The 14,053-nt window shown below is 37.0% G+C and overlaps 1 protein-coding gene across 1 annotated transcript; it reads right to left on the reverse strand.

The window, feature by feature from the left end:
• Positions 1-919: 919 nt before the first annotated feature.
• Positions 920-6,583, reverse strand: LOC127617056 (C-X-C motif chemokine 14-like). Its single transcript, XM_052088928.1, has 4 exons — positions 6,270-6,583; positions 5,283-5,388; positions 3,130-3,243; positions 920-2,128 (listed from the first exon to the last, which is right to left on the reverse strand). The coding sequence occupies exons 1-4, from the start codon at positions 6,331-6,333 to the stop codon at positions 2,113-2,115; spliced, it is 300 nt and encodes a 99-aa protein (XP_051944888.1). The 5' UTR covers positions 6,334-6,583; the 3' UTR covers positions 920-2,112.
• Between the last annotated feature and the right edge of the window lie 7,470 nt (positions 6,584-14,053).

Here is a 14,053-nt window from a genome sequence, read left to right on the forward strand (position 1 = left end):
ACACGTCCAGTGAGACGTTCAGTGAGACGACACGTCCAGTAAGACGCAAAGACATGTCCAACGACACGTTCAGTGAGACGCAAACAACATGTCCAGTAAGACATTCAGTGAGACGCAGACGACACGTCCACTGAGATGTTCAGTGAGACACAAACAACATGTCCAGTGAGACGCAAATCACACGTCCAGCGAGATGTTCAGTGAGATGCAAACAACATGTCCAGTAAGACATTCAGTGAGACGCAGACGACACGTCCACTGAGACGTTCAGTGAGACGCAAACAACATGTCTAATGAGACGCAAATCACACGTCCAGTGAGATGTTCAGTGAGATGCAAACGACACGTCCAGTGACATTCATTGAGACACAGACGACACATCTAGTGAGACGTTCAGTGAGACGCAGACGAGATGTTCAGTGAGATGTAAAGACATGTCCAGTGACACGTTCAGTGAGACGCAATCGACACGTCCAATGAGACGCAAACATCAAGACCCGTGAGACATTTAGTGAGACGCAAACATCAGTCCTGAGAGACATTTAGTGAGACGCAAACATCAGTCCTGTGAGACATTCAGTGAGACGCAAACGGCACGTCCAGTGAGACGTTCAGTGAGATGCAAAGACATGTCGAGCACACATTCAGTAAGACACAAATGACACGTCCAGTGAGACGTTCAGTGAGATGTTCAGTGAGACGCAGACGACACGTCCAGTAAGACGTTCAGTGAGACGCAGACGACACATCCAGTGAGACGCAGACGACACGTCCAGTGAGACGTTCAATAAGATGCAAACGACACGAAGGGAAACACTAAAGGCTCTTTAAAGTCCTGTTCTTATATTCCAAGATTTCAGTGAATGCTCCTTGAGTCTATAATTTTAACCAAAACACAAAACATAAATAACAGACACACTTTGATTTATTTAAATGTTTATTGCTGTGCTTTAAGATTACACTCCTTTAAAAATGTGTGTTTGGTGGGTCATTCCAAACACAAAGACCCAAACGTTTCTATTATTTATTACTTAAATAGTAAACCAATAATTCTGTGATACAATACATAGGCTCAACTAAATAATTCTGAACAAGCTAGACTAGGCAAGGTGGTCTTTACACAAGAACCAATTTTCTGTGCTTACATACAATTTGATGTACAAGAAGCGACAAGAAACATTCCGTTTAAAAAATAAAAATAGTCATACCAAACAAACTAAAATAATAGCTTAAAAAACTCATAGAGGAGGCACATTTAGTTCATAATGTGCAGATAGAAGGGTGAGTATTAAATAATAAACCTCTTGTTAAACATGATCCACTGTAAGCCCCAAAGTTCATGTGCTTGTTGTTTGCCAGTACATTTCCACAGTGGAATAAAGTACATGTGCAAATTAAGTAAAGGTATGCATTTAAATGGTTTATTTTATTTTATGTTGCAATTGTTCATGTCGCCATATTGCATTACCTACCAAAATCCAGGGTAATAACTGTAAAAAAAACCAACAAATTCCTCTGACACATTTGGGCATGGTCAAAACAAGCCTCTGTGAAAACCAAAATGATTGTGAAGAAATACATGTTGCCTCTTTTTACCAGTTGAATGTTGGCATGATAGCACGCATTTCTCTGGAGATATTATTAACACATCAACTACCTTTCATTTTTTGTGTGTGTGTGTGTGTGTGTGTGTGTGTGTGTGTGTGTGTGTGTGTGTGCTTTTATTTTGTTGTGCTGTGAGAACCCTACGTTCCAAATGACCCCTTTTATATGCGACAACACAATTAATCAGACCAAGAACTGATACTAAAGAAAACATTACACAAAAATGTAATGATCACGTCTTACAGATGGCACTGATCCACAGGGACTTTTCGCTGCCATAACTGACACATTTGGTTTATAATTACACTGTATAATAAACATTTTGTAGGACTATAAATTATTCCACATTAATATAAATAAGAAAATGGACTGTTGTGCTTTATAATAAGCATGTATGGGTAAACGCCTTGTCATGCTCTAAAAATATTGGTCCTCTGGTCATCCACATTACACTAGTAATGTTGTGCATCCCACATTGTTTTCAGCCTTGTGCATCATGTACAACATTTAGGCCTCATACACCCTAAGGGAAAAGAAACAAGCAAATATATTTGTGAGGAGAAGTATGCTATTTAGCAGTATTGTAAATCTTACAGTAGTATTGTAGCATAAACAAGTGTAGAAAAACTATAGTGTAGGCAATTTGTTATATTGGTCTTTATAAAGTATTCATGACATCAAAATTGACCATATTTACTTTCTTAATACACTTTTTAAAGTCTTATTATGCATGATTCATTGGTGTACATTACTCCAAAAAACAACAACAACAACAACAACAACAACAACAAAAAAAGTGTTAATAACCTTTTATTTTGAAAACCAAGTAAATACTCACCTTGAGATTCAGAGGTGCAAGTCATGGAAAAAAGAAAGTATAACTGCACAACTCAAAATAATGGCTCTGTAATTTCTCTTTTACTTTCCTTATTGCCGAAATATTGTTAAGAAAAATAAAAGATCCATTTTTTTTAGTTGCGCAGTTATACTTTATTTTTTCAATAATAATTTATTAAAATGTAACTTGCTCTGCATCTGAAATGACTTTCCCTTTCGGCTGATGTAACAAATCCCGCTTACTTTTTCATCCCCTCCCCTCCAACCATCCTTTTACAATCCAATTAATTCCTGATGGATAAAATCAAGTCAAGCCCTTCATTTTTTCTCATTGAATTTTCTGTTTTAGAAGGGGGCATGTTACTATGCCTCTAGTAGCACCAAACGGAACTGCAAAACGACTGAAACTTCCTGTTCTACATAAATGAGCAAAACGAATATTCCGACCCCACTCTCACACTATTGATTAAGTCAATGTGGCTGTGTCGGGTCAGAACATAAGTGCCACAGAGTCACAGTGTTTACACTTTTTGGGGAAATCAACCTAAAAATGGATTACTCTGTTTACAAAACTCAGATAGGAGCATTTAAACATAGAAAAAATTACACACTTCACTTTAAGACACTTGCAGGCAGACGAGAACATTTAACAAAATAGAACCCATGATTTGTTTGACAGAAGCCTACCTGTGCTTGTCCTTCCAGATTTTGAACCACTTGACAAGGTTTTTAGTGCTCTGGAGTCTGGGATGCAAGCAATACTCCTGACCTTTGAAACGGGACACATTCTCCATGGTGACACTTTAAACACATGAAGAAAAATCACAGATGAGTGGATGGGGAAAAGGGTCGATTTTTTCTCTCTCCAGATAACGATGGTAATTGTATTACCATTATGAAGATTTTCTTACCATTTGTTACCAGATATACCTCTGTTTACTAATAAGGGTTTTGAATTACTCCAAGTGATTATGAGGTGACTGACAATGACCACAGAAAGCTTTGGTAAATACTTGACTGTTCAACAAATAGAAATCCAAAGCAGATTTTTTGCCTATTCAGAAGTTGTTTTCCAGATGAATTTGATGGAATTATGTGAAGTCAGTGATGCGACAGAGCATTTTCTCTAAGGGTCCTGTTCTTTTATCTTGCCAATTTATTATTCACCTGTGCAGCCAAAATGACTTTTTTTTGTTGACTCTGAACTCTTTGCTGGACTGAAATAGAGCAGGAACTGTAGCAAGACTGGAGAAGCTTCTAGAATGTTAAACTCGCAGACAGATTCCAGTGCCATGTGCTGGAGATAAGGAACATTTGGGTTTGTTTTTCTCCAAGGCCTGAGCTCACAAATATAGCAAAATAGATGCTGAAGGATTAATTAACCAAAATGCAGAGTTGAAAAGACTTTCGATTGAACCACAGGCAAATAAATAGAGAGGAAAAAAATGATGGTTCTATGTGTATACTATTAGAGGTAATGATGCATTATATGCAACTTAAATGCATTTAAGTTATTCATAATATTTGTGATTTCCAACATACTCAATATAACTACAAACATCAACACAATTGCAATTATATTATATTTAAATTAACACATATACAGCACCTGAATTGAGGAGTTCTGTGCCCTTGTGATATTTATTTAAGCGACTCAAGCACAAAAGATCTGTGTCAGACCATTTCTAAAAGAAAACCTTAATTGAAAAGAATGGATCTTATATATTTATATTTCATACTAATCCCACCATAGAGACTGAATCTAAAAATCTCTGACTCTTTTTACAGTCCGAGTACATAAATTCAGCTGCAATTTCTATATTGTCCAGCAGATGGCATATTATGGTAATGTTCATGTCTCCTATCAATGTGGAAACCTTCTATACTCCTTAGAAAACACTTTTGGATCTAATTTGGGCTTCATAAACAGAAGATAACCTTGTAACATAACCATGCTGAGACATGTATTTTGGCTATTCTATCTTGCACAACCAGTGTGGCACTAATCAGAATCCTGCTGGAAAATCCAAATAAAACAAGCTTCTGATGGCAGCTGATTTTACAGGGTTTCCAGCTGCTCGAAGCTAGTCATTTATGATCACTAGCTGGTCCAAGCTGGTTTAGGTAGTTGATCAGCTGGACTACAAGCCAGGGGGACCAAGGTCAACATGGTTAGGGCTGGAAGACTACCATAACTAAGCTGGTAGGGACCGGACTGAGCTGGACGACCATGCAAAACCACCTCAGGCTGGTATGACCTGTTTTTTCCAGCTTACACCAGAGGTCCGTGCTTTTATGAACTGCACTGACATATACACAACGAGGAAATCTAAAAATGAACACAGCTATCATGTCTAAACTATATACTCATACTCCTTTGAAAATGGCTCATTTATTGATTTCTTTTTAAGTTCTTCAATACAAGCTTCCCATTTCAGCTTCAGAACCTTTAATACCATTGTTCGATAGATTCCCGCTGTACATGCATTACTGAAAACATGATTTTCATTAGTTTGTGCAAGTTGAGGGTTGAGATGAAATAATTTTTTGTGGCGTTCAAAGAACATACCACATGTACGGTCAATACATCCTAATTTATATTGAACCCGGAATACACCCTTAAACCCCTTTTGGAAATATTACTGTTCATAGAGTATCAAAGATTATCCAGTGCAATAACCTACAGTGCAATGGAAAGTCATCAACACATTCATGTACCGTAAAATAAATGCACATTACAGCTCCAAACTATTAGTCACAACATCTCAATGCAATAATTGCCACAAAATGGTTTTTGATACGAGGAAGTGCAATAAAATGAAATAAATTCTGAAACTCACAATATCATCTTTTCTTGGCAGTATGGATGTTTAGGCTTGATCTCCAGCTTTTGCACATCTTTATATCGAATCTTCGGGCCTTTTCGCGTGCATCTGCACTTATAGGCTGAGAAAAGAATAAAAAACATGGTTTAGTCTTCCAAAATCCTGCAGAAGATGGATACATTTTAAGAAAATGGTCAAGACATGTTGAGTTATTCACTCCAAATGAAGCACATTTGTAATGAAAAAACATCTCCTTCTCATTACTATAATGCAACAAGTATATATCAGATATTTTTCATATTCTAAGATATAAAAGACACATTATAATTTTAATGGCCCTAAAATAGGATAAAAAAAAAAAATAAGTATTCTGCAAAACACTTTTAAACACTTCCATTCTGTTGTACACGAGCGCACAGAATCTCAAAACTGACATGAAAATGAAGCTGTAAAATAACACACAAGCCAAGCTGGTACTAGCATGGTGATTTAACTGGCATTTAATGTTTTCACTCTCTTCCATCATGCTGGCTATGAGGCAGGTGAGCTACTGAAAAGACGTGTGACCTACATCTAATCCCTCATCAATCTTCTCCTGCTCCATTCAGCATCATCTCTAAACAGCCTCTCAGGACAGAAGCCAATAAGAACTCATCCAGCAAGCAAGACAAAGAGCCACTATTTACTATCACTTGCCAAGTTTAGCAGAATGAACTAGCTTGAATGGGAGAAGGGGAGAGAGAGAGAGAGAGAGATATGTTGGACAGTTGGACCAGCATCTTATAATTCTGCTGGAAATAGGTAAATATTTGATCAAGCAGAAGGTTTAAATGTTTGCCAGACACGAGAAAAGAAATGTTCTGCATTTCCCTCTCCTTTGGATGAGACTGCAATATAATAAGTGTGAAATAGTTCAAAACAATAAATCCACTACACTGGGAAACACTAAAGAGTGAGGAGCGAAATTGTTTCGAAAATCAAAATCATCATAAATAAACTTACCCTCTGTGTTCAGTGAATAAACGACGATGACCAGCAAGAGTAAAGCGACTGTACAGCGATTCATCCCCAATAGTTTGATAAGAACCTCCAGTAGCAGCCTCAGGTCTGTTTGCAATCCTTAAATCCAATAGTTTTCAAACGGTGTCCCTTTTATGTGGTAAAACCTGGTAAAACAATGTAAACAATCTCCTCTTTTTCTTCCAGTCTCTGGCAGAAGCGCAAGAAATCGGCAGGTTGAATACACTAGGCGACACGTCACGCGCACCGTTCTCGAGCTGATGAGACGCTCTCGAGAGCTGCTGAGAGCTTCTATATACACGCTCAGTTGCGCCTCATTGATATGCACAAGCCGCCGACGAATTAACAGGGGCGGTGACTCAAAACCTAGTGAGTCAACTAGCTAGACAGTATTTTTTGGGCCATACAGATGCTGTCGAGGCCCTGATATGCTGTCTAGGTAGACAGCTCACTAGGTTTTGAGACAGCCTTTATCCATCGTCAATGAGAGGTCCAGGTTAAGTACAGAAAAAGATGAAATTGAGTTACAAATGTTTATTAAGGGAGTCTCTGTACGTTGTCAGGGGAGATAATTACATTGGCTTTCAGGACCTTCACACATTTTTTCTCGAGTTTATCCGTGAATAAAGACTCACTTTAACAAACTCCTTTTTGTCGTTTTGGGATTCAATTAAATGTATTAAATCTATAAACTATTTTAATGGAGGACATCATGAATGTCTTTAGAAGAAAATCATGTCCTCAAAACATATTATTATTATTATTACATAATTGTATTTAATTAATATATAATATTATTTTTTACAATACGATTTAAATGAAAGCCTGTTAAATCTAATAACTGCATAACTAAATTAAGTAGGGTACAATAGGGTCAAATAGTAACCACATTTGACTTTATTTGTCCCAAAACTCCAGATAGCAAAAAATAAAACAAAAAAACAAACAAACAAAAAACAACTACCACAGTACTTTCCTAAACACCTGCAACTATACATTGCAAAATATTCCTGATCCATCAGATTATTGTGTGTAATGTCTAAAGATTGACTTTGAGGGCATTTGATCTAATATTTTATAATTTTTAAAATGCTGCAAATTTGTGTAGCTAATGAAAATCCCTGAAATTATCACATTCATTTTAAGACAAAAGAAAAAAACACTCATTTGCTATTTTCAGTTTTGTTCAAGATTACACATGGTTTTCTTAAGCGGGGCGAATAGATTTGTTATGAAATATGTTCAAAGTGGGCTCACATTGAATGATCCAATCACAATAGATATTCATTTGTTGATAGAATACCTGAGATTTTATGAAATGCAAAATGTGATTGAAATGAACAAGTATTGGTGCACCCTTTTCTTAATTTGTTACTCAAAAAGCATCTTTCTGTCTCAAACATATTTGCATTAGTTGACACATTTCCCCCTATAACTATTGCCCCATCATATACACAATATCCCTATAAACCCCAAGTGTATATACCCCAAGTGTTAACTTGGGGTATAAGTGTAAACTGAAAACTTTATAAACTGAATTAGAATAAAATCAGCCTTCTGTTATTATTTCTTTTCACACAAATTATGTTGTTCCAGCAATACTCAATTAGAAGATTTGTGTGTGTGTGTGTGTGTGTGTGTGTGTGTGTGTGATCTTGATACATTTTGTATCCACAATTTTTTATCTTCCTTAAGGTGTACCTTTAGCCCTGTTGTACCCTACAAAACTTTTGTGTTTACATTTTTGGGAAATTTCTAGAAATAAACTGGCTTAACCAACACACAAAAAATGAATTGACCTATGAACCCGCTTATTTACATTTACATTTATGCATTTGGCAGACGCTTTGATCCAAATCGACTTACAGTGCATTTCGTACAGGGACAATCCCCCCGGAGCAACCTGGAGTTGGAGTTAAGTGACTTGCTCAAGGACACTGTGGGGCTCGAACCAGCAACCTTCTGATTAACAGATATGTGCTTTAGCCCACTACACCACCACCACTCCATTCCATTATTTACATTTTATTATCTGATTGATAAAACAACTTTCATCATATTGGTTATAATGGTGTAATGCATTATTGCATTATTTACTTTGGGGTGTCCTTTATGTAACACGCACAACAAAAATGTGTTATGCTTCAGTTTCGCAATAAGCTGCACATGACGAATGAGGTTTCTGTCAGGTGAGTGCTATTCTGGGCTTCTAACTGGTGCTCATGTAAAACAATTAGCCTACACACAATTGCACCACAGTGACAACTGCTCAGAGTTAACACTATTATCCACCCTTATATTGAGTCATCGCTGGCATTTTCAGCATACATTTGTTTTTATAACAATTTACAAAAACATTGCACTGGTTTACATTAGTTAATGCATTAGGTGTCATGCACTAACAATTAACAACATCAATCATCAAAGAACAATTTTAAATCTTTGTTAATGTTGGTTAACCTTTACTATACTTTGCGGACATACTATTTCCTTCCATAAATACTTAAGTAACATTAACATTTGATACCTTTTTCAAATTTTGTATGGCACAGGGGTAAAACTACCTACTGTTTTGTTCACTGGCACTGTACTGTTTGGGTCTGTAAACGATACTCCTGAGAAGACTGTTACTGGTTTCCACCTCAGGCCTGGATGATTGGAGGGCATGAAGTGAATCATCTGAATTGCTTTGTCTGTGGACATGAGCCTCATCCCAGCTGTCATCAGCCATGCCCTAGTCCATTTCATGTCTGTCTGTGGCCAATCCAAAAGTCTGGGAGAACTGGAAAGCATGCAAATCATATGACAAGCTGCCCTCCATTCTATCCTGGATGTTAGAGACTTAACATTAACGGACTATATCAATGCCCCTATTTAACCCAAACCAACCACATTTGTCAGTTGCAGTTAATGTTATGAGTCATACCAAAAACAGACTGTATTCTTTAGCTTTTTATTATTAAAGCTGAGCGTGTTCACTGATAACTGCACAAAGGGATTCATGGAATAAGAATGGCAGAAGCAGTATGGAATCTTTCTTCAAATTAATGCTACATTTTTAAGTGTGACTTAAGGGTCACCACCAATGAAATGTTTATTGGTGAATGTGTAAATATTAAGGATACTACAAGCAATTTACCTAAATAAGGAGCCAGCATGCACATAGAAGGCCTTGGTCTAAAATAAACATTCCCAGTTCTAGAGACCGCTTTAATGAATCAAATCTGCTACTTTCCTCTGCTCCAGCCACCTGCTGACAACAGTACAAAGCATTCTCCATCGATCACCGCCTCACCTTCCTTCAGTGAAAGCACCCAACTGACCCTCCAAAATATGCAACTCATTCCAGACAAGCATACCGGAGCAATTACTCTTGGTATGTATATAAGAAATGTCTAGACCAAAGGCCATTTTTGGCATACAATCCTTTCTTCTCTTTGGTTTCTACAATGATCAAATTAGAGAAATTCCTATCACTGAAATCTGCTGCAAGATTTTCCGCAGCTGACATTGGATGGAACAGTGTCTCTGTCCTCTTATAATTGTCTGGAAAGGGAGCGACAAAGATAATCTTGTGTAATAATTAAATAACAGGGCCTTTGACTGTATGTGAAAGTGTTTTATTTCTGTTTAGGAAGAAGCCATTTTTCCACCCACACATTCTCGTTTACCATAATGTTGATGTTATTGCATTAACTAATGCATTCAGCCCAAACCTTACCTCTGTGTTGCATGATGATGTAGGCTATCAGTCTATCATAATGAGCAATGTTTTCTGTGCTGTACTATGTCAGCATATTCAATGCACTGCTTATTATTAGCACTAATCTCTGCTATTAAAAGGGAAGCACCATAATACAATGAAGCATAAATCTGCAAGTCAATGAGCATCAAAGTGGCTCCATCTTTCCTGAGCAGACATGTTTGTGCAAATTGCAGCCGCAGAAGGGTGGTGTTTGTAACTGCTCATAATGATTTTACAGTAAGTCAGGTTAGCCAATGGCCTGCGGGTTCTCGGATTCTTCATGTTTACTTGGTCTGTGAACTGCTCCGTGAGAGAACATGCTGGATAATAGCGGTGTAGAATTCCAGCATACAGTACTAGTTTGAATGCGCTGAAAGAATCAAACAAATGTCAGCCTCAAACAACATGCAAAGAGAGGCATTCTTAACTGCTTACACTAAGACAGAAAAGAAGACACAGAAGATCCCTCAACTCCTCTTCCAAGGCAGTTTTGCAATGTCACAAGTCATTTGATTTCATAACAGTTTATTTTAGCAAGCACAGTTTAGAGCAGCCTGATCTCACATAAAATTTGGCAAGTGTGTGTCGAATTTTCATTAGCCAAAATATGGTATACGTTGACCGAATTTGAAAACATTACCTCCAAAGGATAAAGCAGTAAGTGTTAATCCTAGGGTACTGGAACTTTTGGAAACAGCATGCCGACTTAACGTGTGATCATGTTGTTCAGAGTTTGGTTGCAGAATGATGTCTCCACATTTGAAATAAACAGAATGAGCATTAGCACATACTGTACCCGAATCTGTTCTGCGTTGTACAAGCAGAGAGGCCAGACCCCTCCAGCCAAGTTTTGTGTATACCTCCATTCATCTTGATATTACCCTCTTAGAGTCTTGTTCTGGCTGTGTTTCAGAAAGTAGATAAATATTGGATTAGAACACTATGTTACACCACACCGTCTTTGGTGTTGCTGCGGATTTATTCTTCACCTATCTGTGGTGGATTTGACATCTTCTTGGTATGGGACATTTGCATGTTATTCAGGGAAGGTTTGTTGTTGTGCTTATGTAAGTTTCTTCACCACAGAACAAATGCTCGTCTGAGACAGGATAAACAGCTAGTATGTATACAACACATTTACAAAGCACTTTAAAGAAGACATGCAGACAAACAAGTTGTATCTGCAAGCAAATGTTTACTAAAATGTTTTTAGCGAACTAACTTCACTTTTATGAGTCATTTCTGCAATACTTTTAACCAACTTTTGCCAAGGTCACTTTTAATGGCTGTATGAATTCGGTTTCCTTGAAATTCACACAGGTCCTGGCCGAGTAACCACCATAGTTCATCACACTCACTATGGACATGCTCCACGAAGTTTGACAACCAAAAATGGTCCAATGTGTTTGGTCTTCAATTTCAACAGTAATTGTTTTATGGTTTATGTAATTCAAGGACATTCAAACATTTTAGGTGTGGCTAAAGTTTCCAATAATTCTTTGGGTAGATGTTAATGTAAATTAAGTAAATTAACATTCCCGTAACCACAAGAAATAAAGTGTAAATAAAATAAGTGAGGACAAAGAATAAGAAAATAAAATGCAAATGTGGCAGGGCGGAGGGCGAGGCCGGATCATGATCATACAAATACGGTCCCTTATCAGGCTAATCAAGCCTCCGAGAGGGATAAAGTCCGATGACAGACGATGGTGCGGGAGAGAGAGATCTCGGAGGCTTGATTAGCCTGATAAGGGACCGGGTGTGTATGATCACGACCCGGCCCCGCCCTCTGCCCTGCCACAGCAAAATTTAAGAGAATAAATAGAAATAATACAAAAAACTAAGTATGGATAGAAGTGTTTGTTGTCCTTGTATTAGCAGTTGTCAGTTGTAGTCTAATACCGCTTGTGGTCCTTTTAGTATCAGATTCTGATCACAAAGCCTGCCTTTTTAAAATGTAGAGCATAAAATATATCTTTAGACAATATAGTTTATTATAGCACAAGTCAACCAGGTTTCATTAATCTTGTAATGGAGAAGAGGAGGCGGCAAAGAGGGACAAAAATAATCATTTGAATCAGCCTTCCGGCACGTCACAGTCCTACCGTATCTGCTGTCATCAGTCACATAGAAAACCATGTATCTGGGGATCCAGAAGCTTTGATTTTGCCCACTTTTCTGAAGTGAGATTTCTTGATATTTCATACTGTTCAAGTGATATCTATTTTTCAGCACATTTGAACATAACAAATGTTGACCAAAGCGCTGAACCGTGTTGGGTGTAACAAATTAATTTATCCTTGAAAAAGTGAAGTAAGGGATTACTCTTAATTTTTTAGTAATTTAAGTACAGTTACTTATGATGTACTTGGATTACATACTGTATAGAACATTTGTTTTCTAATTCAACGTGGCCCCTTTGAATGCATTGGCAATATGCCTGCGCGCGTGAGCTGTACCACTATGTTGAGAAATCGCTCAAGTGAAAAGATGTCGGAAGACAACAATGACTTTTACTAAATGGAAATATCCCCATTACTATGAGTTTATGACAAATGCAGATAAGCAGAAAAATGCAGATCTGAAGCACAAGTATCTTCTAAAGCACTTGACAAGTCAACATAAATGTTTGAGAGATCGCAGGGGCTGTTCACATCAAACGTGTTTTTGTGCACATCTGCACTGTGTTTCAATTGTTTTCTGATGTAATCATGTGCAAGACGGATATATTTGACTGCTGCAGTGCTTCTTTCTGTTTCTTTCGATTCTCGTTCAGGACAAACGTATTTTAGACACTGTGTCACATTAAAGAGGGCTTCAATATTTCAAAATACACCTCAAGTCACCTGCGTTCTGTTTCATGTGTCGCGCTGCACCTTGCTTGTTTTTAACACATTCAATGTTCTGAAGACGTTCAGGTGTCAAAGAGGACTTCCTTTGACTGTTGCATCATTAAACATGATACCAGATTGTAAAGTTTCAGTCCAAATAAAGTTTCACCGTGTTATAAACAGTAAGCCAATATTTTTTCCATTCTGCTCTGGTATGCTGAGGGGTCGCTGTATCTTGTTTAAACTGTTTACTATACTCTTATGCTTACATGAATATAGCCTTTTGCAACAAATGTACTGCTTTTGGAAAGAAGTTATATGGAGAGTGATCAATTTTGAGTTACAGATTTTTATTAACCATTTAGGAACTGTTCAAGTATAATTTATTTGATGTTATAGGATTTAATTGAAAGAATTAAACATAATTATTTGATGTCTATCCTTTTATTGTCCATCTAGTCAAAGTTGATATGGGTTTTAGAAAAGTAATTAGTAATGAGTATTTAATTACTTTTCATACAGAGTTATAAGTACAGTAATATAATTACAATGTAGAAGATGTAATTAGTAGTTAGTAATTAATTACTTACCCAACACTGGTTCTGAACAGTGGTATAAGTCAAAATGACAATACTAAAATAAGACAAAACACTATTACACAACAAATAAATGATTCAACACAACAATTCAGACAGCTAAAAAGGAGTCTAAAGACAGTATTTGAACATATACAGTAATAGCAAAGTATCAAATGCACAATGGTAAACTACTCTATCACCTCTGGGAAGCAATAGAGAAACTTTTAAACTTTACTCCGGACTTTGAGGTGGACAGAAGTAATTTGTTTGAGGATTTAATCTGCCTGGAGGTTTAAATTAAGTTTAAGGAGGATGGATATATAAAGTGGTGCCAAACATTTTAGAGTTCTTAACACAAATCAACTGTAATCTACACTGAACTGATAGCCAATAAATACAGGCCAGAATTAGGGAAATATTTTCCTCTTAGTTAGTTCCAGTCAAGAGCCAATAGCAACTGCATGTTTGACTCTCTGTGAGATGAATGACAGATTCCCATGTGCAGAAATCATTAAATTAAATCAAAGTATTTAATTTAGCAATAGCCCTGAGCAGAAAGAAGCTTCTTTTACCACCACACTTATTTGTGTCTTTGATTCAGCTTTAAAATAT

This window comes from Xyrauchen texanus, chromosome 23 (genome assembly GCF_025860055.1).
Source record: "Xyrauchen texanus isolate HMW12.3.18 chromosome 23, RBS_HiC_50CHRs, whole genome shotgun sequence".
In the NCBI taxonomy this organism is placed as follows: Eukaryota; Metazoa; Chordata; class Actinopteri; order Cypriniformes; family Catostomidae; genus Xyrauchen; species Xyrauchen texanus.

Excerpts from the sequence above, each read along its gene's own strand:
- LOC127617056 (XM_052088928.1), bottom strand. The coding sequence starts at position 6,333 with ATGAATCGCTGTACAGTCGCTTTACTCTTGCTGGTCATCGTCGTTTAT. Across the intron at positions 5,389-6,269 it reads TTATTCACTGAACACAGAGG|CCTATAAGTGCAGATGCACG; the intron begins GTAAGTTTATTT and ends TTCTTTTCTCAG. Across the intron at positions 3,244-5,282 it reads TGCCAAGAAAAGATGATATT|TGTCACCATGGAGAATGTGT; the intron begins GTGAGTTTCAGA and ends ATGTGTTTAAAG.